The following is a 23,744-nucleotide window of genomic DNA, read 5'->3' as shown; positions in this document are numbered from 1 at the left end:
CGGTGGTCACCTAGATGTAGAAATTCTCTCAGATGTGTAGTTTTCTAACAACCCTATGTACAGGTGGGTTTATTATCTACCCAAAGGTGATTGACTTCAACAGTATGCTTGCACGGCAAAAATCAATAGTAGAGAGGTGATAAATACTCAGAAAAGCCATTCTCATGTGAATGTGTTTGCATATATGGACAATCTAAGAAACACAGAAGAAGTCATCAGGATCTCAGTGGTATTAAAAAAACAACAGACCAACAGCGTCTCTTCTGTGTTCTGCACTCACTGTTAAGTGCACAGACAACTGTCATCCACAAGTGCTTGTGCTTAGTCCCAAGTGATGTCTGATGAGAAGCACTGTTTGGGGAATTTTGGGCAGTAGACTTTAAAGGAAGGGGAATCACAGGTACAAGATGAAACTTGCCTTTAAAGTGAGCTTTTGAAGCTTAGGTAAATGCAGTATCATATCCTCACTTTGCACAGAAATGCACAGCTGTATTGCAAAAGTGCAGAGAGGTTTATCCCTTCTCTTAATGCAGATCAGCTGTACTGGTAGTGGCCACCAAAGAGTGTGAGAAACCTCCTTAGTGAGTCAGTGCGCTCTGTTACGGTACTCATTGGTGATGGAAGCCACGGCTGCAGCCTTGGGAAATGCTGCTTCGTGCTGGGGTGGCTTCCCAGTGACTGCTTTCAATGTCCAGGCCACGGGACGCAGATCTCCATTCCCTCTGCTCACTCTTCTTCGCTGGGTTGGGGTATTGGCGGACAGACCCATGAGCCAGATCTGTTACCTGTAATCTCATTATTTAATTCTCAGCAGTGCACGGTAGAGCAATCCTGTGTTTCTTTCAAAGAGAGGAAAGATGGGAGTAGTCTACAAGCCACACTGGACATTTAATATATCAGAAGCTAATGTGATTTTTTTCATGTACAGCTCCAGAATCTGAGATCTTAAAGAATTACAAATGAATTAACAAAAAGGCAAACAGCTGATTCAGCTGATTCTATTTCCTTAGAGAAACATGTTTTAAAAGACTCATCATCCATTACCAAACAATATTCCCGGAGCTATACATATTCTGAATGACTAACGTTGTTGAATCAAAGTGATGGTACAACTTATTATATATTTATTGGCAATAGCATTCATAAGCTTGTTTTCTGTACAGGAAAACTAACGTTTTAAGGAAGTACTTGCTCCACCCTTCCAGAAGCTGACGGCCAGATCTGATAGGAGGGTGGTGTGCTGAGCTCAGGTTGTGGACTGGGAAATATGATTTCTCTTCAAATGCAGTCTTTAAGTGAGCTGCGTATATATCAGGAGAATCCTTTTAAAAAGAGGAATCTATGATTTAATTATTCTAATTATTTTCTTTAACCATTTTTTAAGCTTTATTAGTTTTATTTAATCTTAAATATTTCGTGTGTACAAAGCTTCTAAGAATGCCACGGGAATGATTGCTTGGGGGAGCCTCGGATGCTGGTGACAAGAAGGCACGGTCTCCCACTTCACAGCAATGCACACATCCCCTACAGCACATCCCTGGATTTTGTTACTGTTTGCTTTTCCTGTTGTTTACAGAGGAAGGTATGGGTGAGTCTGTGACTTTCTACAACCTTTTTATTTACAGGGACATGGCTGAAGAGTAGTTTGGGCATTGTACAACAAGAAGGAAATCAGTTGACTTGGACTTACATAGCACCTCAGCTGGGCTACTGGGTTGCAGCTATGTCACCTACTATCCCAGGTAAGATGGAATTGAATCTTATTGATATTCCAAACACTTAATAATTATTTATTCATGTGTAACATTTGTATTTTTCAGAATGACCTCATCTGAGATGCCACAGCTTGATCAGTAATGGATTATTAGAAAACAGAAATCTGAAAGTAAAGGGCTAAAATCTTTTTGAGATTGTGGGGGGCAACTCTTGTGCTCAAAATCTTGGAGTCATTTCAATGGGAAACTTTTTACAGTGTTCTTGCTTTAATGCATTTATGTCACCACTGCCTGGTAGAGCCATTGCTAGAAAATCAGGGGATTTATAACATCACTGTAGTGGTCTTCCTGCGGGTAGAAAAATACGTGCTGTGAAATTTCAGTACAGAAACTCTCAAACAAATTGATTCACCTAAGACCAGCATCTTCCTGTGTTAGACATTTCCTAATGGATTGACTGTAACTTTTTTTTAAAAAAACTGAAGATGCCCATTTTTGCCCTGAGTTATGCTTTGTATTGTCTTCGTGACTCATTAATTGACACCACAAATAACTTGATATAGAATGTCTCGGAAGTATATTAGCAGAGTAGTATTAGTAGATTAACTGACTGGTTGCCATCTGCAAGTCTCTTGGCATTACTGTAGAAAATCACTTTGAACCAGGCATTATATACGTTTCTTTGTCTGTGTAGGTATTAATATTGCAGCTTGCTCTCCCTTTTTTCTGACTGTGGCTGCCTCAGACTTTTCAGTACCAGTTCTTCAGCCACAGAGATATCTCTGTGTGTGAAAGAGCCAATCAATCAAACAAAAAACTCCTCCTCTTACAGATTTTGTTAGGTTTTCTGGATGAAAACCAAATACAGTAGAAATGAAAACATTCTTGCCTTGGCAGTGCAAGCTATATAAACTATATCTAATCAACAAAATAAACTCTAATGATAGGACTGTTTTTAAAGTCTGCTTATATATGCCATTAACTTGATTTGTGATATCCAGAGCATTTGGGGGTTTTGCTGTGTTTTACCTTATGCAAGCTTTATATTTAAGGTTATAGTAAATGAAACTCCTGGAATATTCAGCTGATTCATGGCTGAATAAAGTTTAGATACAGGTGCAAATCTGAATAAACTATCATGTTGGATTTAATGAAATCTTACAAAGTAATCGTACTTTAGGAAAAAGCAACTGATCTGAGCCAGCTCTGTTCCAAACTGCAAGGAAGTTACACTAGTCATGGAATTGTGCCTGTAGCTCTAAGGTTAGGCCTGTAACTCTGACAGGAGAAGGCTTATTTGTCCTTGCATTTTAACTTCAGTGGCAGAATTTCTACTTGTACTTTGCGTTTTCTTCTTTCCAAGAGCTAGATCTGGGTTCCTAAAACTTTATTGCAATGGAAACAACATTTTCGTAAAAAAGTCAAATGATTTATCTCTTCTCCTTTTTGCTTCATGTCATGAAGCAACAGTATCAATCAGTTCTATAAAGGTTTTGGCAGGACAATGTATAAATACTTAGATTTCCCAAATGCAATATATTTTAATCAGGTAAATGTCTTTTTGCTTTTTTTTATCTCCTCATTAAATCTATTTGATTTTCTTATCTCAAAAAATGGATGAAAATGAGCTTGGTATTCCGAGCACTGGCTCTACAGCCCACTAAAGGTCCACAGATGAGGATTTACAAACTTCATGATCTAAAACCTATTGTCGGCCAACTTTGCTGCTCTTCACAGTATCTGCATGTTATTCTGTTAGCTGGTGCTGTACCACCTTGCTTGCAGATGAAAATTTGGGGCTTTACTTCAAAACCCTGATAAGTATTTTACAAAACAACTGGGTCACACATACATAGTTGTGAGCAGATGCTGTCTACGTGTGTGCCTTCTTTTGTGTGTTAGAATATTTACTATGCATTGTTGAAGCCTGGAGTTACAACACTGTTTACTAGTGACCTGTTTTTTTAAACCTACTGAAGATCTGCTTGGCTTGGCTTGGTCTAGACTTGAGCACACCAACACGTCTTCCAGTGGATGCTGTACTGCACTGTATGTACTGTTTAGTGCAAAGCACCACAAATGTTGTTAAAGAGAAGTTGTTGGCCACAGCGCAGCTGCGTGCATTACAGTGATGGAAGATGCAGTGATGGCTTTGGTGCACTGTGTAGGCATCAAGACCTGGAATGCAGCATTCACTGATGCACGCTTCCATTGAAACTAGCTGCTTTTCCATAGAATTACCTATTTGGGCTCACAGTCATGAAAACCAACACATGCTTTCTGCACAACTAGCTGTCTTCTCCAGAGATGGTCTGCTTAATCGGCACCAGGGCTGTGAGCAGCAGTGTTGCTCACTTAGCATTCCGATAACAAGGGAAGGTGTCCCTCTTTTTGTTTAAGTGTTGTTTCTCTTCCTGTTTGCAGATTGTTACAGGTCTAAATTCTCTTTTCTGGCCTTCCAGGTCCCATCGTAACACACGACATTACCAGCTATCACACAATGTTTCTTTTGGCAATTTTAGGAGGGATGGCTCTCATACTTCTCGTCTTGCTATGTCTGCTTTTATATTATTGCAGGTAAGATTCAGCATCCTGGTTACTTAGTTCATGTTGGAAATACAAGCTTTTTTGGTGGTCATGAAATTAATAGCTTTTGTATTGAAACACTTTTAGTTCAGCTGGTGCGTGGGGGCAGAAAAAAGCAACCAATTGACAAAGGAAGAAACAGTGAGGTCAAATATCATATGTTCCTGGTTACATGCAGCATTTACAAGCCCTGCCTTTGTTGGAATGGTAGTTGAATAAATCACACACGCCTGCACCTGTGTTTTCTTTGTAAGGTTTTCTAAAACAAATACAGGCATAGGTCCAAGATCTCCATCATTGTACTGTTATGCGTTTGTAAGTGATTTTTCTATTAGTAGTATATTAAAATGAATGTTAAATTTATATCAGCAAGTGTATATTAATCAGTTAGTTTGTGTTTGCCTTCTCCAGACATTTGCTCCAATTTGTAGTTGGTGCTTGAGATATTTCCCAGTTGACACTAGTTATTTAATTTTATCTTTGCCACTGGGATAAGATTTTAATTGTTTGGTTATGTAATAAAAGCTCAGTTCCCCTAATATTAATCACTGCTTAAAAATCTCCCATTAAGACACACTTGCTGTTCTTGTTTCTGTGTACAACAGTCATGAGTGTGTAACTTCTTTTGTTACTGACTTTTTATAGAAGAAAATGTTTAAGACCACGTCAGCATCATAAGAAACTGCAACTTTCCACAGCACTGGACACTTCTAAGAAGGATCAGGCAACCTCTATGTCTCATATAAATTTAATATTTTCACGTCGTGAGTCAGAATTCCCTGGTGGGCTGTCGGTTGCTAGCAATGGCCGCACGGAAAACTCAGGTGCAAAGGAACTAATCAGTGCTGTGCACATGGAGATGGTATCACCTAGTGGAGAAGCAGATATGCATACACCTATGCTTAAACACTCATTCAGTACTTCCCAGGAGTTTAGCTCCCGAGAGGAACTGCTCTCTGACAAGGAGAAAGACAAGAGTAGAATTTCCTTGGATGACCTGACTCCCAGCGGGTCTCTCAGAAAAGACTACCACAAATCAGCAGATAGTTTTCCTTTGAAGCCAAGAAAATCTACAGAAACAGCTGAAGGCTACGAGTCCCCTATCAAAGATGAGTATAGGAGAAGTTACAATGCTATGCTGTCTCAGCCTTTATTTGAAAAGCAAGAGAGAGAAATTCAAGTATCTATGAACCATATTGCTACTGGAAGTAAATACAATATTCAGGAACAAATATACCCCACACCTTCAGCCCCTGAAAAAGAGCTGCTGGACTGCAGACCTACTGATTGTATGATGTCTCGTTCAGTTGATCACCTCGAAAGACCTACATCTTTCCCTCGACCAGGTCAGTTAATCTGCTGCAATTCTGTTGACCAAGTCAATGACAGTGTTTACAGAAAAGTTTTGCCTGCACTCGTCATCCCAGGTCATTACATGAAACTGCCAGAACACCCTTTCGTTAGCCAGCCACTGGTTGTCCCAGCTGACCAGCAGATCGATATAGACAGACTACAGGCTGAGCTTCCTAATCCTCATGCACGGCTTTTTCCGCACCCCCCACAACAGCTGCAGCCCCAACAGTTGGCATCCCAAGCAATATCTCAGCAACATTTGCAAGATGCGTGTGCAACTGAGTGGAATCAACAAAATGCTTCCATGTCTGAATCTATTTCCATTCCTGCCTCGCTTAATGACGCATCCCTGGCTCAAATGAATAGCGAAGTGCAGCTTCTTACAGAAAAGGCTTTGATGGAGTTAGGAGGTGGGAAGCCATTGCCCCATCCTCGAGCATGGTTTGTTTCTCTAGATGGGCGTTCAAATGCTCACGTTAGACATTCATACATTGATCTCCAAAGAGCTGGTCGGAATGGGAGTAACGATGCCAGTTTGGACTCTGGTGTTGACATGAATGAACCAAAATCTGCCCGAAAGGGAAGAGGAGAACATCTGTCTGCGCCACAGAATCACCCAACAGTGCAAGAGCACCAGCAGAGAGAGCGGAAGGTTTCAGACAGCACAGCTTACACGCAACTTGTGTACTTGGATGATATGGACCAAAGTGGGAGCGAGTGTGGAACAGCAGTTTGTAGCCCCGAGGACAATGCTATACGATGCCTACTAGAAGGCACTAGTAAGAGAAGTGGCGTGCAGCTGCCCAGCCTGCAGGAGGAAACAAGAACTGTGGATATCAAACCAGAGCCATTAACTAGTCCTGAACACAGAACAACAGTTCAAGATGAGGAGGATGAGGAGGATGAGGAAGACGACCAAGGTGAAGATAAGAAGAGTCCTTGGCAAAAACGAGAGGAAAGACCACTAATGACTTTCAATCTAAAGTGAGCTATTGTGAAAATCCACCATTCTGTGGAGTATAAAATTGCCAAATATTCTTTCTGTGGAAGTGCTTGATTTTTTTTTTTCTTTTTTTTTTTTTTTGTTGTGGAGAGAAAAGAGAAAAACAAACTGTGGTGAGCAATGTTTGAAAGAACTTAAATGCATTACTGTGTAAATGTTAGAAAAGAATTAAAATCATTCCTCTCATTTAACGGCTGCCTCCAGTGAGGTAGCTGAACAAAGAGTGTGATTGTTATTCCGTATACTTGATATTGGTCATCCAGGATGTTGAAAATATTGACAAATTGTTTTGGTTGGTTTATGACCTCAATCTCCTTATGAATGGGAGCTGGTAAAGCTTTTGTTTTGTTGGCCAATTATCTGTTGATAATGCTACTGAAAGTATCTTAAAAACAAGAGTTTGACACATAGTGTCCAAAATTGTGCATTATCTCAATGAAAGGCTATGCATTGCTGCTTTTAGTAATATTTTGCTTGTACTATGCTTTTTTTTAATTTTACAAGTTGGTTGTAAACATTTTATGTCCTTTATTATAAACTACTCAGCAATTTATTTTAATGTAAAACTGCAGGAAACTTGAGTAGCATCCCTTAGCATTGAAGCCTTTTTATGAAACCAAACTGAACTTTATGTCGACTAAGATTCCTCCAATTCTGGTCCCATTTACTCAAAGTGCCTTTTTTACAGTAACAATGAACAGTCCCTTCTTTTGCTAACTCCTTTTAATTGACCCCATTTGGGATTTTATAAAATTCTGAACTTCTACCATTTCTTTTAAGCTGCATGGCAAGAGTCCCATTTTGTGCTGAGCATTTCTCATTTCAATACAGTGTATTCTGTAGCTATCATGTATATTGTGGATTCTGTTTAGCCAGGATAGACTTAGAAGACATTTTAAAGGGCCCAGAGTAGCCAAGAAGATAGTTTCATTGACTGTATATATTGTTAGTTTCCTCTGGAATTGTATGAGTTAATCATGCTCATATAAAATGGACTATAGACCGAGCAAGTGGACTGAATGTGTCTAGAAAAATTTGGGTAAAAAAAAATAATAATGTACTATCCAAAAGTGCCAGAATTGACTCTTCTGTGCTTTCTCCATACAGAGTTGCTTGGTTATCAAAAAAATTATAATTGCAAATAAACTGCAAAAAATCTCTTTGTGGATTTTTTTCCTTCATTGGTGGTCATGACATTATTTTATATTATTTAATAAGAAAAATACTCTTATTTCACTTTTGCTCTACATACTTGTGCTTGTGTGACTTACTAACACACTTCTTTATGCAGTTCTGATGAATTTCAGTCAATACTGACATTTAGACTCCTTTTCAGAGAAGCATTCTCCCTGTCTTGGTAAGTATAACTGTTTGCGGAAGTATCACTGAAGACTTTGAAAGTGAAGCCCTGGTATCACCAAATTTCTCTGCGGAGTCACCCTTCCTTCCTGTGGGACCAGTTTCCTTTCTGAGATTTCTGTGGGTACTTCAAACTTAATGCATACATACTTCTGACTTCTTCATGAACTGGATTCGAAGAAGGGAAAGTGTGTGAATTGTGGAACCCTTCGTATACTTTCAGTTTATCATGTTTCATTCAATTACTTTTACGCAGCATTAGCAGCAGTCATGCTTAATTACCTAAAGTGATTAGAGGAAGTGTTACATTGTTCCTATTTAATTTTTAATAAAAAGCCTGACTTGGATTCATTGCAGTTTTTTTTCAAGGTTTTCAAGGTTTTCTTGGAAGGCCAGTGTTGTAATTTCCATCTTCCTGAATGTATTACCTGGGAGTCTGGGCTTGAGCCAAGAACTGAATCCTGATTTCCTAGTTCCCAGTCCAGTGCTCCTCTCCATCCAAAAAGCCACATCACCTCTGGTTTGCTTTAATTTGTGTTCCAAAGTGGTATATATTGTAAAAGAAATCTAGAATAATATTTGCAGAATGCACTGAATATTGAAATCGCCATATCAGCAGTAAGTTATGTTCCAGTCATCACATGCATTCCAAGGCCTTTCCTGTTCCATTTAGGGATTTTCCTACTGACCCTATGTGCACTGGCTCTGGGGTCTGGGTTTCTTCCTGTCAGTGGATGCAAGGTTGCTGAACACAAAAATATTGCTTTAAACAAAAAGAATTTATGAGAAGTCAGTAAGTGCTGGTAATACAGTGTCACATTAATCAGAATGCAGCATCAAGTAAATGTTCTGGTTAAAATTTCTGCATACTAGAATTATTTTGCTACTTGATTTTCAACCTTCTGTTGTCTTGAATCTGTCGTTTTTAATTACAATATTTTTCAGATTCCTTTGCAAAGTTTCCGTCATTGCTGTCTTGTAAAGTGAGATCATTGCTATTAAATTGCAGTGGTTTGTTTCTTTAATTGTGTTGGTTTAATGTTCAAAACACAGTTTGATGATTTGTGGTCCTAATATAGCAAATATACTTGAACAAACACAATGTGAATATTTTGCAAATCTTCTTTAAAATAGTATTTTTTTAAGTTGCTGTGGTATCACCAGCCATATAGTAATTTGATTTTTGCAAAATATGTAGTTTATGAAATGTAATTCTCAGTATATCCAACGTATCTGAGATGTGTGTTAAATGAAATTGGAAGAGAGTAACACAATTGAGATTATGAATTGAGATTATGGTATGGCTATTGTATACACTTCGTCCAATCCTACTGTCCAGTGACAAGTTATGTGTTTTAATTTTCAAAAACATAGTGAGGAAGGTACTTTGGTAAAATATGAAGGAATTTTTTTGCTTATATTGTGCAGTTGCACAGTGACTCATAGAATCATTAAGGTTGGAAAAGAGCAACCATCGTCCCCACACCACCATTCCTACTAAACCACGTCCCAAAGTGCCACCTTTACACCTTTTTTAACACCTCCAGGGTTGGTGATTCCACTGCTTCCCTGGGCAGCCTGTTCCAATGCTTCGCTACTCTTCAAGTAAAGGTATTTTTCCAGTTATCGAATATAAACCTTCTCTGGTGCAACTTGAGGCCATTTCCTCTAGTCCTGTCTCTTGTTACTTGGGAGAAGAAACCAATACCTACCTCACCACAACCTCCTTTAAGGTCATTTTAAGACTTGTGCTACAGTCCCTTCACCAGCTTCATTCCCCTTCTCCGGACACGCAGGTACCAATAAAGGTTATAAAACATAGAGAACAAAGTATGACTGGAATAGGTGATGGCATCAGCAGTTCCAAGTGATCTTATTCCATGTACAAGATAGCCTAGAAAAGCAGTTGGTTTCTTTTTTTTTGATGGCAAGTATTAAAGGGGGAAAAATGCAAAAGATTGTAACAACAAAGCTTAAGAAAGTAACGGAAATATATTGGACTTAATACTAGGAATGGGTCTCCAATTAATCTATCAGCAATGGCAATTTCCAAATGGGTAGTGAGTAAAAGAGTCAAGATGATTTTTAAATCTCAGGCTATATTATCCAAAGTCCATTTATATCATAAGCCTTGCTGGAATTCAGTACTCTCGTTAAGAGTCCATTCACTTAATGGTTTTCCCTTAGCTCCCACTTTGTTCCTGCTGAAATACTTGCTTCTCAAAGCTTATTAAACCACCTGTAAAGCACCCTAACTTATTGTGATGATGACCTTTTATTATTTGATTAAATGCTTTGTCAGTATACCAGCATGCTAAAACCTCTACAAATAAAGGGGAAGAAGTGGTTCTTGCCTCAGCGCATTTGCAGTCTAACACATTACACATACAAAAATCATGGTATTGAGCTTAGATGGACAGCGTACAAAGAAACCCCACCATTTAGAAATTACTTGTGGTACTTTTTTCTCATACAGAAAGGACTGAGTAGCTTTAGTAGAATGAATTGGGCACTCTTGAAATATCTTGGCAATATTTTCATTTTCTGCCCTTCATTCTATCTGTGTATGCTCTGAAGAACCAATTTTATGTTACTATCCTACACCCATGTGGTTGAAATTGGCAAGGAATTACATGTCCCTGGTAGGGTTTAGTCTATAGAATAGTACAGGTGTAAATAAACAAGTATTGGAGTAAATATTTACTTTTTCTCTGGGTTAGTCTCTACAGAACAAAAAAAAAAAAGCACTATTTTCTTCTTAACCAAGAAGAATTCATCTGGGAATTAAAGCTTGTTATCACAGAATCAAAGAATCATAGAATGATATGGGCTAGAAGGGACCCTAAAGATCATCTAGATCCCTACCGTGGGCAGGGACATCTTGCACTTGATCCCATTGCTCAAAGCCTCATCAAGTTGGCCTTGATAACATTTGTTATAACACAGTACCTTTTAAATTATAAGTGGGCTGCAACAATCCAATACATCACTGGACTTGGTCAAATGAGAACAATGTCAGTTTGCTTTTCCAAAATATATGAGTGACAGGTAAAAGTGGTTTATTCTTTTAATCAGTGCTGCTGTTGGGTCTCTAGCATTTGAAATTCTTGGAGTATCTGCCACCTGGTGGTTAAGTATTTCTTCATAGATACTGTGTACAGAACAGTTTATAAATATTTATTCATAAACACAGTCTATAACTTCAGTAACACCAGTAGGCAGCTGGGACAACATTAACAGTTGTTTCATGGAGTTCTGTCGATCCCAAGCGCACACACCTCTGTTGGCTTGAGAGACCTTGCCCAGCATCTGAGCTGGTGTAGAATTCACTTTGTAACATTCCCGTTCAAATAAAATGCACCATCACTGATGGCAGTGTAATGCCTTCAAGTGTGAATGTGCCTGTTTTCTGTTGCCTTGTCAATAGGACCTTGGTTTTAGATTAAAATAAAGTTAAAAGAATTTTAACTACTAATTGTTTCAAAAGTTGACAAAAATAAGAGCAACTCAATTATTGTTCTTTTCCTGTTCCTCTGCTTACAGACAAATGTAAGCTGGCAGGTTCACTGCTAACCTCCCTCACAGATATGATATCTATACTGTAATATCCTGTATCAAGATAGAAGATAGATATATACACATAGGCTATTTTCATGGTATCATGATATTTTTATGATCTATGTCTGATACTTCCACTTCCAGGCTGCAGACCATTTGGAATTGGAGCTCTGGGTAGATGAGTAGCCACCAGCCAAGTGTGGCTCAAACTAGAGGAGAATTTTTTCACATTACTCTCTAATTCCAGCTGGTAAACTGACACCAGGTACTGTCTTCTATTTGACAATAATAACAGAAAGGATATCTAGTTCTTTTTAGCACCAATCCTCTGTTATCCGCAGGTTATTTGCTTGCAAAATGTGGCATCTGGTCAATTACCACTCAAGTGAAGTACTTCTTGTTTAATTGATGTGCTGTTCTTCTAGGAATAAACAGTGCAAATTAGTATGTTTGATCATTAAATATCTTCTTCTGCCTTGGAAACTGGCAGCCATGGGGAAGGAAAATGTGATGACAACAGGGAGGTACAAATTAAATACTTGTTTACAGTTTATTTTTATAATTGTACAGAGGATTCTGTGTTCATGTGACTGGAGGTACGGACTCCTGGATAAACTGAGCTGAGGAATGGCCCAGTTTTATATGATAAAGGTAGGAAACACTGCTTGAAATGCTGCTATGGGATGAGGGATCTTACTTTCAAAGGAATGGCTAGTCCTGCTGCAAGAGATGTTGAGCATCAAAGCCAGAAGAAATTATTTCAAAGGGATCCTATTACAAGCATTGTTTTTTAAAGGGTTTGGGGGATTTTGTGGTTGTAGGGTGTTTAAAAAAGCCTTACTGTTGCTGCCTCAGGACTGTCTTCCCACCCCTCACCAGATTTTCACAAGTGCGGTCCCAGCAGTGTTAGCCCCTGAGTTTCTCCCTTCCCTAGGCAGAAACCCATTATTGCCCTACTCTTACACTGGAGCTCAGAGCTCTGTCTGTAGCATGCACACCACAAGCCAGTCCAGGTACATTCTGTCCCCTGCACATTTCTTCTGGAAGATTTTCATCAATTAAGGAAGAGGCCACGACCACATCTCAAACTCAGGGGAAAAAACACACTAAAAGAAAGTCACACAGCAGGACATTTGCCCACACGCTGCCCTTACACACCCATTTGGGGCAGGGCCCTTCTCCCAGTGTCGCCAGCCCCTGGAGAAGACAGACGTTATGGGTCTTGTCTTCTCTCTGCCCTGTCTTCAGAGAATGACACTTCTGTAAACCCAACCCACTTGCTTCCACCTTCAGTTTTGTGCCATGCTGTGAGGCAGCATTGATGGGACACACAATGTGACACTCAGTGACCTTCCAGTAAAGCTGGTTTTAGGCGATGGTGAGGGTGAGCCTTCTCAAGCTCTCTGCCTTTTTGTGTCTATGCCATTAGCTCTACCTTGAATTTAACACTTCATAATTCTATATGGAATAATACAATCACAATGAGGGAAGCAGAAAGCAATAGCCAAGGTCCTCCATAGTGGAGTTTTCTTTTGAGAGCTGGATAGGTCTTTTATTCCTTGAAATCAGCAAAGCGTACCTACTGTATAAAATATATGTGCATGCAGTATGCTTGTGCATGCACGCATGTGTAGGTATATAAATGCATTTAATATTAAAGCTGGCTTAAATGCTAGTTTCAGCATTTCAACGTCCAAGCAATGCCAAAGTAAAGGGTACTCACCTAGGCCGACCGGAAGAACCAGCATAACAGCTCAGAAAGGCTTGTATTAATTAATTAACTTAATTGTCTTGTCATCTGACATTGTAGAACCAAAGCCGTGCTTGATGCTGAGTTTCTGCTGTGCTTGTGCCCACAACTTCTAATAAGGTTTATTCACACTTGCCCACTAGTGCACACCTGGTGTCTGGATTTTAAGTAATTTACTCTGCAAGTGTTGCAACATTTGACTGCAGCTTTTCTTTTGCAGAATATTGTAAAATTCGAAGGCTAAAATCTTACTGTAAAAACTCAACAAATTTTGCATAGAAATCAAAGAGCTATAACAGAGTCTGATCTCCCATTTTTTTCATGGGGAAGCCACAGTGTCCATGAGATACTCTTTTATTCAATGTCATTCTCCATGCAGTACATGTGCATCCTTAGCAATGCTGTTAATCCGCTTCTAACCACCCAGGAGGTAGGCAGAACCTTTATTAGCATTATCCATTCGTATGCTTTGTAAATGATGGAAACTGCCTTGATGGAAACTGCCTTGATGAGCACTTACACCAGCTCCCTCAGTACCCTTGGGTTGATCCCGTCGGGCCCCGTAGGCTTGTGTGAGTCTAAGTGGTGTAGCATGTCGCTACCCCTTTCCCCTTGTACATCCATCTGTCACTGGAGAAGAGTCCCTTTTTGTTTGGGAATAAAGAACTATTAGAAACAGACAAAAAGACAATTCTGAAAACTTTCATTTTGGAAAAATACTGAAATGGTCAAGAAATGAAAATAATTTGTGTATCTATCGATCCTTCCATCCAGAATCAGGCAAAACTTATTGGCTGTACCTGCAGGCTCCCTGCAAAGAGGAGGAAACAGCAGATACATTGATACTGGGAAACTGTAAAAGGCTGATGGGAGAACTGATTTAGGAGCTGACGGGTAAATTGGATTGTTTGGAGATTGGATGTGCAGAAGTAATTGCTGAGCATTGGTCAGAGCTCCTGCAGCACCCTCTTTGTCAATAAATCTGTCACCACTAATTCTCATTCAGATATATATATATTTGAGAAGGGTCTGAAAGAGTTAGGAAAAAAAATACATTGAAATGCAAAATACGTATTATACCTGTAATAATCATTATTTAAGAGTCAGTTCTGATTATTAAATATCTTTTAACGTAAACCACTATTTATTTATTTGATTGTTACCTTTGGGGGTTAGAGACCCTAGGAACAGGGGAATTGCAATGCTGTAACCAGTTTGAACCTGTGTTTGATCTAAACCTTTTTTCCTTCCAACAATCATCAAAAACATGGTTCAGAAAACTGGGGAAGAAATCTCTGCCAGTGATAATAAACCCACAGGATAAAAGTCTTCCTATCCTTATCATGTCTGCCCTTAAGCACAATGGTTTGTGTTTATCATACATAACTTCTAATGCTACAATATGTTTTCACTATGCGTGCAAACGTGTAGCCCTTTTTTAATGCTGCCTAGCCCACCGCTCCTGCCAATGCAGGCATTAGAACACAGAAGCAGATTCTTCAGTGCAAAAGTAAAATGTAAAATGGGAGAGGTATGGTGTGATCTGTATTTTAAAAGAGTTCAACAACAAAAATGTTGAATGTTAAAGTGCAGCAGGGTGGACTGTTTTTGAGAGTGCTTTTCCCCCAGTTTGAATGCTGCAGCCAACACAGCCCAGCAGCAAGGGGGCTGTGGGAGACAGGCAAGGTCACAGCCCACTGAATGAGGCAGGTAAAGTGGGTGAGACAAGCCAGAAGGATCAGAGACATGATCTCACATAGATGCAAGTGTGCCACATACGGGATCACAAGCTCATTTCATTCCCTTAACTTCTACACCTATTCTGACTGTGACAACTATGTAGTATGTTTCGATGTATTTTGACTCTGTTATCTCTGACCCTTACATTTCGTTCAGGATCGAAGAAGCCAGTATTCAAGTTCTTAGCATAAAGAGCAGCCAATAAAAAAACAACAGTTGTGAGGTACTGCTAGCAAGGACTTTTATGAAGCAAAATCTAACCATAATTGTTTGCTCCATAACTTTATATATATACTTATTAGGAAAATCAAGGAAACGTGAAACTACTAGACAATTTTCAAATCGAAACAGTTTTGCTTCCAATTTAAAGATTACAAAAAGCTCACAGCAAGTTGTTTATTATTATAGCTTGCAACATCAAATCCATTTAAAATTATAAATGCCGTGAATATTCCAGTGTAGCTTGTAAAGGTAGCAGCAGTCCTATGACTGCATGAAAATTTCAGGCACTTCTCTTCTGCAATGTTTAATACTCAGAACACATAGACTAATCAGATGATGCCAATACCCTAAATGCTGTATTATATATCACTAGATCACCGGGATGTAATTAATACGTACCACTAGGCAGGTAAAGTCTGGATTATGCCTGGCAGCTTGAGGGAAACTGTATCTGTGAGTGGCTGGCTTTGTTCAGTTTCAGAAGAGCAAAGAGTAGAATGGTACGACCTTGGCCATGTACTGGACAGTATCACTTGATAGTTCATCCAACAGGCAAGATCAGACAAAGCCCCATACAGCCCTGGGAGTTAAGGCTTCCCAATCCTCAGTGTTTCTTCCTGCCAAGCTTAGCTGGCTCCTCCTTCGGTAGCCTAAGGTTCCTCTGAGCTCATGTCACTACTGAAGTGTCCAAAGCATTTGAGTATTCGTAGGGCTTTCGAGTCCTGAATTTGGCTGTGAGTCAACTAGGAAAAAGTTAAACATGGCAACACCAAAGTCCATTTGTGGACCTGGGCCTATACTACTACTTATATCCAAGGTGTCTCAAAGCCTCTCAGAATTGGAGGCACAGATGAGTTTTGGGGAACCATGACAGGCCCATGACTGCATCTGTTATGGAAAGCAGAGGAGAAACAGAACCTAGAAAGAGAAGTAGGATGGGGAAAGATCCAGAAAGCTAGGATCTGTGGTGGTGTAGAGGGTCCCCTATACACTGGTCTGTTCCTTGCCGGCTGATAGCAGTGGGAGCAGTCGGGCAGAGCCTACATCTGTAGTGTTTTACTGACCTTCCTCTCTTCATTTCTTCCGATTTGTTGCTATAAGCAACAAATATCTAGCAGCAAAACTAGACTAACTACTAAAGCTCTAAGGAGACCTATGAAAATAACCAACAAACCAATGAATAATTCATTAGATGCTGGAATTATTTCAATTGATTTCATTATATGTTCTTTAGCATTAAGTGACTCACCTGATTAGGAAGTCTATTTTCCTTTGTTATTTTTTTTTTTTAGCTTTTGTGTAAAATGGCTGTGCTTTCTTCTTTCTAATGTTTGTAAAATAAAAGGCTTTTGTCTCCCCCATACATTTAGAAGAGGTCTTTTTAATAAACTAAAACCAGTAAATTCACACCTCAACAAATGCAGGTTCTTTACCTAGGAAGTCTAAAATGAAGCTTTTCTGATAGCTTGATGGTCTGCTTAGACTGGCGTGAGTGTGTGGGTTATGTCTGCATCACTCCTATGCAGCAGCCTGGCAGATCCCAGACAAACCCACCAGTGACAGCAGAGGTCTTGCAAGCCCACATGCCCACAGGCAGCCTGTTCAGGTGGATCAGGTTCCATCCACACTGCATACTGTCCTGATGGTACATACTCCATTGACTCACTGTGGTTGAGCACGTGAGGTCCTGAAATTCAGGTGTACTCTTTTTCACCTTGCTGCTCTATTTTATGAAGACACCTATAGATGATAGTTGACATATATCAAGCAGGGCAACTGCTGAGAAATGTTGTAGAGTGGATTTGAACACTCCGGGAATCTGTCTGGTAGCCTCAGAAATGCAAAGCTGCATCAGAAACCCTTGGTGCAGGGCAGATGTATACCTCTCACTTCTGGTCAGCTTTTCTACTTGTATAACCAAAACTTGTGTATTCATGAAATGCAAAGCACAGTTCGGAGGTGTCATTTGGCCTTGTAAGCGTTCAATCTAGAGTACCATCTCAGTTGTGCCTCTCAGGAATATCCATAAGGATATTCTTCACACATGCTATGAAGTCTAGAGTAGCAGCCATTCTCCAGCTACACTCCTCCTTATCATCCTTCCACGGAGACCTTCTAGCAGGGGACAGCAAGTGGTAACTTGCTGGGAGAGATTCGTGTTGCCTTTTTATCATCACAGTGAACTGCAAGAAGAGTCAGGATCCAGGCTTCAGATACTCCATTCATCTCAATGCAGTGAGGAAAATTGTGGTAAAGGACAGAAGATGGTTAAACCCACAGTTTCTCCAACACAGTGATTCAGTAAAGCTGTTTAGACATTGACATACTGTTCTTCACTTTGCCCTACACTTTATTATGAGGGGGAAAAAATAATTAGAAATGACTGGATTAACTTCTCTCCTGGCTATAGAGCTGTTCACAACAATTGGGTTTTGTTATTGAAAACTGCTGGGTATTGTGTCTTTGTTTTGAGACTTCCTTTCTCTCTTCTACATTAAAACTGACTGAAGGTTTACTTCTAAAGGCCATTTCAAACTGTGATATCATGGTAGGCACATTTCCCCTCTGAGCTACAGTGATGGCTTGTCATAGGGAAGGCGTATTTGGCCAAGTGTTAATTACAGACTCCAACCAGTTTCACAATAGTTGAGGGCAAGCCACCTGTCTAGGCTCTTTTTCTCTCTCCCTTTACTCATTCATGGAAGATCAACACTACCTTAACAATTTAACCATATTCAGGAACAACTGCTATGTGCTATGCCACATTTTATTTTATTTGGAATGAATTGGTTGAATATTTTCTAGCCTTACTGATTTAGTACCCTTGAATTTTCCAGTCACTGCTGGTATATTTCAAAACTGTGAAGACAGAAAACACCTGTCAGATGACAGAATTCCAGCACAGACTGCAGTCACTGAAGGTTTCAACATAGTCATGAGACATCAATGTTCCATGATAGGTTATACATCTGATAAACCCACACCATCTTACCTATATGGAATCATCTTTCTCTCTGTTGCTTCACAACAAAGCAGAAGGGGCTTCCACAAGTGCACCTACAGCAGGAAACAAATATTCAGTAGTTACTGATAGCACAAGGGCAGCACTTTTTGTATGATAGAACTCACTACTTGATTAGACCAAGAGAAGTTGGGATGTAGTTTAGGAGAATTGTAATGATGGTGAAGTACATTGTAATGAAGTACAGCTGACAGGGTGAGCCAGGGCTTTGATTTTTTACCATTACATTGCCTACGTTTGACCTTTCAAGAATCTTACACGTTTGAATTATGAATTCCTGTGGCAACTTGTATGTTGTAAAGGATCAGCTGGGTCTCAGACTGACCCAGGGCCGTACTTAATACTCATAGGTTGAGAGTTAGAGGGTGAGGGCTCTTCTGGAGGGACATCTGGCTGTCTGCTCCTTGGCAAGCAAGATCTTCCACTTGATGCATTGCCTGCAATATCTGATAGAACCATAGAATAATAGAATCGCTAGTTGGAAAAGACCTCTTAGATCATCGAGTCAACCATTCCTATCTGCATTACAGCACCTTAAATCAAAAACAGGAAGAAGTAATCCAAATCACCACTTTAAATCAAAACGAGAGGACGCAGTATCTTCCTCACATTAAGTGACTTTCAAGAGGGCAGTGGAGATAAGGAGAAATTACAACCGATGCGTACTGTTCTTACGTTTTAATGTGAGGTTTGGCAGAGCCGCCAAGCCAAGCACTTAGAAATTCTGAATCGCCTCCAGAAATCCTGAGATGACCCTGGAAATCACAAAAGTTCAATTAATACATACCAGTTTCTCTTTAATCATTTGCCTGAGTTCAAATCATTACAATTCCACTCCCGTTTCTCTAGCGCGGAGCTCGCAAAAACACAAAAGGCTCCGGGGAAACACGGCGGGAGCCACGGCGGCCCCGGCAGCGCCTGAGAGCGGCTCCCGGCTCGGCCGAGCCTTTCTGGAGCGAGGAGGGAAGGCGAGAGCCGGGAGGCCCAGCAGCCGCCCGCCCCCAGCGGGTCTGAGCCTCGGGCGGGGAGCGGGGAGAGGCGGGGCCGGGGGAGATCAGGCAGGTGTGGAGGGGGGGGGGAGGGGGGGCAGACGGGGAGATGATGGGAGGGGAGGTGAATGGGGGAGAGATGGAGGGGAGATGATGGGAAGGGAGATTGGGAGATAATGGAAGGGAAGATGAGAGGTGGAGAGATGAGGGGAAGGGAGATGAATGGGGGGAGATGAATGGGGGGGAGATGAGGGGGAGAGAGGTGAATGGGAGGGGAGATGAAATGGAGGGGAGACGAGTAGGAGGGGGAAATGAATAGAGGGGTGATGAAGAGAAGGGAGATGAGGGAGGGGAGAAGGGTGGAGGGGACGTTGTGTAAGGGAAGACTAAGGAAGATGAGATGATGGGAGGGGATGTGATGGTGGAGATGAGTAAGGCGGCGAGATGAGTGCAGGGGGGAAGATGAGTGTAGGGGGGAGGTGAATGGGGGAGAGATGATGGGAAGGAAGATGAGGGATGGAGAGATGATGGGAAAGGAGATGGTGCGGAGATGGTGGGGGAAGATGGAGGGGATGAGGGGGGAGATGAGTGTGGAGGGAGATGAAAGGGGGAAATGAGGGAGGGAGAGATGATGGGAAGGGAGATGAAATGGAGGGAAGATGAATGGGAGGGAGATGGGGATGTGAGTGAGGGGAGTGATGAAGGGAAGGGAGATGGCGGGAGGGAGAAGGATGGAGGGGATATTGTGTAAGGGGAGATTGGGGAAGATGAGATGATGAGAGGGGATGGGAGGGTAGATGACAGGAAAGGAAATGAGGGACATGAGATGATGGGAGGGGAGATGATGGGAGGGGAGGTGGGGGAGATGAGCGGAGGAGCTGGGAGAGGCTGTGCAGCCAGGCGGGGCCAGCAGGGGGCGCTGCCCGCCCCGCTGCGCCTTTCCTCGCCCGCCCCGCCCCGCGCCCTCCTTCCCCCGCGATGGCGGAGGACAGCGAGTCCGCCGCCAGCCAGCAGAGCCTGGAGCTGGACGATCAGGACACCTGCGGCATCGACGGCGACAATGAGGAGGAGGCCGAGCACGCCAAAGGGTAGGGGCGCCGCGGGGCTGGGGTCGGGCTGGAGTGAGGGGCGTCCTGCGCTGTCGAGGCGCCCTCAGGATGGGGGCGGGTTGGCCCTGCGCTCCCTGCCTTATGTCTCTTGGATCCCGCTGAGCGGGACCCCTGGGCCGGCCCTCGCCGTGGGGACCACACACCCTCATCCTGCACCCTACCTCCCCCCACCCCCTCCTGCATCCCACCTCTCCATTTCCCCATCCCCCGCCACCCCACATCCCCCTCATCCTCCCCCCACCTCAAACACCTCCTGCACCCCCCCCATCCCCCCGCACCCCACACACCCCATCCTCCCCCCTCCCTCCACCCTCTACCTCCCCCCTGACCCCACACTTCCTGCACCCCCCACACCTCATCATTCCCACTTCCTAGCCCCCCACATATCCTCACTCCTCCCCTCTATCTCCCCCATCCCCCACACCCCTCTACCTTCCCCCTCCCGTCACCTTCCACTCTCTCCACCTCTCCCCTCATCCCCACCTCCTGCCACCCCCATCCACCACCCCCCAAGCAGTCCCTGCATCCCACATCTCCCAGGTCCCCCCACACCTCCTGCACGCCCCACACTGCCATACCTCCATTCCACTCCCTGCACCACACTCTACACCACCTTCCCCCATCCCCCCCAGCACCCTTTGCACCTTACATCCCTCACCCCCCACACACACCAGCGCCCCCTGTACACCCCCTCCCATCTCTCCACCACCCTACCCCGCACCCCTCGGCCTGGGGCGCTGCCCAGGCACCCCCCCGTGTCCCTGTCCTGCAGATGCTCCTTCTGAACGTCACCTATTGTATAAAAGAAAATATTACCTCCAAGTCCACATGCTGTGGAGAGCATGGTGCGTGTTTTACGAAGGAACTGGTTGGAGCAAATGCTGTTGTTTTGCTTTTAGCTCCTTCTCCGCTAATCTTGTGTCTTAAATCTTCCCACTCTGCGGATACCGTGGCTTGGGGAGCTGTCGGAGAGGCGCTGGCATTCGGCTGCGAGCAATGTGTCTCTGTCCAGGCGCATGGTGCCAAGGGTCTGGCTTGCTCTGCAGTTGGGAGGCTTTTGGAACAAGACAGTGGGAGGAATGTGTTTTAAAAATTGACTTAATTTAAATTTACTCTTTTGCTTTTTAGAAAACATAGTTGCAGAGAAAACACTTTGTTGTTGCAACTAGGAGTGGCTAGAGTAACCTAAAATAGAAATAGCTTAATCTATACACTGCTACACAAGTATCTTCCTCATGAATTTCTGATTCATCTTGTTAAGAGCATTTCTGTAGGTGATTGATGTTTAAGGATGCACGCTGTTCATTGTCTCTGGCCCCTGGGATTTACTTGGCAACAAGCAGCTCTGCGTCTTAAATGTTGCAGGAGAGATCTGAGAGACTTTGGTGACTGGTCTAAAATGTTACAGGGAAGGGGAAAACTTTGATGCTGGCTGCTCTGTCAGTGAATTCATGGCAGGCGTGCTAAAATAGTGATGTCAAAAATACTTATACTAGTATAAATCTGGGCTATTAAAAAGGGACAATAATTATCTTGGGGCTTTTGTTACACTTGTTTGTGCAAAGGTGCGATGGTTGATGATTCCCAAAGGCCTAAAAGTTACACTGCTAAGAGCAGAGGATGGTTTATTGCTCTTTGTAGGAGCCAGCCCCACATGCCAGGCCAGATTGTTGATAGCCAGGTGATGCCTGTCTAGAATTCATTTGTACCTTACTCCTACTCCAGGTTGTCTCCTGTTTGTGTGTTTGGCAGAGCTGTAGCTGCCCTCTGCAGTGTAGCTGGGCTTGCGGCTGTTCCCCCGGGCTGCTGTGAGAATGAGGGCAGAAGCTGTGTATAAGACACAGCTGGGGAACAAAGAATTGCACTTTGGTGTGTTCCGAATTGGAGCGTGCTGCTCTACTCCAGCTTGGGTCTCACTGAGCTCTGAGAGACAGCTGCTGTGGCTGCGAGCTGTATACTGCTCTCCCCCAAACTTGCTTTTTGTTGAATGTCCCAAATGTATTTTAATTAGTATTTCAAAGAAGCTGCTTTATTCATCTTTGAATAAGAAAGTGGATGCTTCCAAGTAGTATGAATTTTAATTAAATCAGTGGTAGATCATTCCAGCAGAAAAAGCCACTAAGTATTAATATCAGTTTTCTATCATGTTTCTGATGCATGAAATCTAATATTGACTTTTGAATTACTATATTTTCCTGTAATCTTTTAAGAATCTTGTTTGCTACTATTTGTCTGTGGGCTGGAGTATTCAAACAAATTCCATCAAATGAAAAGAAAAACCTTACATTATAGTAAAACCAAAGATCTACTCTTGATCTGTGAGATTAATCCACGGTCACAAGAGCCTAATTATTCCCCATTTTCTTCCTATCATAGTATATTAATTTTTGAAGTAGCTTTAAAGTTTGCTCTGAGCTTGTAGAGTAGGTTCTATATACCTAGCAATTTCTGAGCAGGGTTTCCTGCTCTAGGTATGACTGTGTCAACTGACTTTCTAAATTCTGAATGGTCTCCAATGCTGCCAGTCAGTCTTTAATCTCATGCTAGGTTAACCCTCAAATTTTTAGGAGGTGGAGTATGTGTTGCGTGTCAGTCTCTTGTAGGATTACCTTGTAAATGAAGTTACTTTCAAGCTGTTTCTTGACATTTGAAAAAGGGTTCTTGCAATACTGGCCACAAAAAAACGTGGTCTGTATTTCTATGTATGAGTTTGTTTTTTCTTTTCTTTAAATTTGCTGGTTTTTTATGTGCTTGAGCACTGAATAACTGCAACAGAAATTACCATTTTATAGCTCTCAACTGTGCAAATGTCTTTGTCCTCTGTTTCTGCTCCTGTTTTTTAGATGCAGGATTATGTATGTTGTGTGACTCATTGCTGTTCTATCCAGTGTCTGCAGCTTGCTCCTGCTAGATGCATTGTGCTGCACTTGTTCTCTTCCAAAATAAAGTGTTTACAAAATAGTTTTGTTAGTGTGTATGTAGAAAAACTATTTTTTTGCACCTGAATCTGCCCTGCTGAGCCTAGCTTTGTAAAGTCTTTCAGCTCTTTCTAAAAAGCTCCTTACACTCAATGGCAGAAAGGCTTTGGGCGTGGAACATTTAGTAAACTGTAGAGGAAAAAGTATGACCTTTAAACAACTTTCCCTAACCCTCACAAATGATTTACTATGAATGTTTTAGTAGTATACTCCTTTGAATATTGTTAAATGTTGACTTTATAACCAGCTCTACTTTTAGATTTATTTATTTTTAATAATTTTTAAGGTACCACAGGCAGTGCTCAGTTTTAGTGGGTGAGATTTACGTCTTAGAGTACAGCCTTAGAGATTTGAAGGGGG

The 23,744-nt window shown here is 41.8% G+C and overlaps 2 protein-coding genes and 1 long non-coding RNA gene across 6 annotated transcripts in view; 2 read left to right on the top strand and 1 right to left on the bottom strand.

The window, feature by feature from the left end:
• Positions 1–8,947, top strand: part of FAM171A1 (family with sequence similarity 171 member A1) — an 89,906-nt gene extending 80,959 nt beyond the window's left edge. The window contains exons 5-7 of one of the 3 annotated variants that reach the window (XM_054059113.1): positions 1,626–1,742; positions 4,178–4,292; positions 4,947–8,947. In XM_054059113.1, the coding sequence (XP_053915088.1) occupies positions 1,626–1,742; positions 4,178–4,292; positions 4,947–6,642 (1,928 nt within the window). In that variant the 3' untranslated portion in view covers positions 6,643–8,947. The remainder of the gene's footprint in view (positions 1–1,625; positions 1,743–4,177; positions 4,293–4,946) is intronic. The other 2 variants (XM_054059112.1, XM_054059114.1) reach the window with 2 other exon arrangements.
• Positions 8,948–10,801: 1,854 nt separating this feature from the next.
• On the bottom strand, positions 10,802–19,361 carry LOC128851282 (uncharacterized). 2 transcript variants are annotated; one of them, XR_008448602.1, is made up of 3 exons: positions 19,096–19,361; positions 18,279–18,343; positions 10,802–17,512 (listed from the first exon to the last, which is right to left on the bottom strand). It is a non-coding gene; the product is annotated as an uncharacterized LOC128851282 (long non-coding RNA). The 2 variants fall into 2 exon arrangements; XR_008448603.1 differs by having other exon boundaries at positions 10,802–17,469.
• Positions 19,362–20,229: 868 nt separating this feature from the next.
• Positions 20,230–23,744, top strand: part of NMT2 (N-myristoyltransferase 2) — a 31,141-nt gene continuing 27,626 nt past the window's right edge. Inside the window, exon 1 of the mRNA XM_009559071.2 lies at positions 20,230–20,385. Coding sequence (XP_009557366.1) covers positions 20,276–20,385 — 110 coding nt within the window. The 5' untranslated portion in view covers positions 20,230–20,275. The remainder of the gene's footprint in view (positions 20,386–23,744) is intronic.

This window comes from Cuculus canorus, chromosome 2 (genome assembly GCF_017976375.1).
Source record: "Cuculus canorus isolate bCucCan1 chromosome 2, bCucCan1.pri, whole genome shotgun sequence".
NCBI classification, from domain to species: domain Eukaryota; kingdom Metazoa; phylum Chordata; class Aves; order Cuculiformes; family Cuculidae; genus Cuculus; species Cuculus canorus.
The sequence above is the reverse complement of the archived record's forward strand: the minus strand, read 5'-3'. Positions and strand labels throughout refer to the sequence as shown.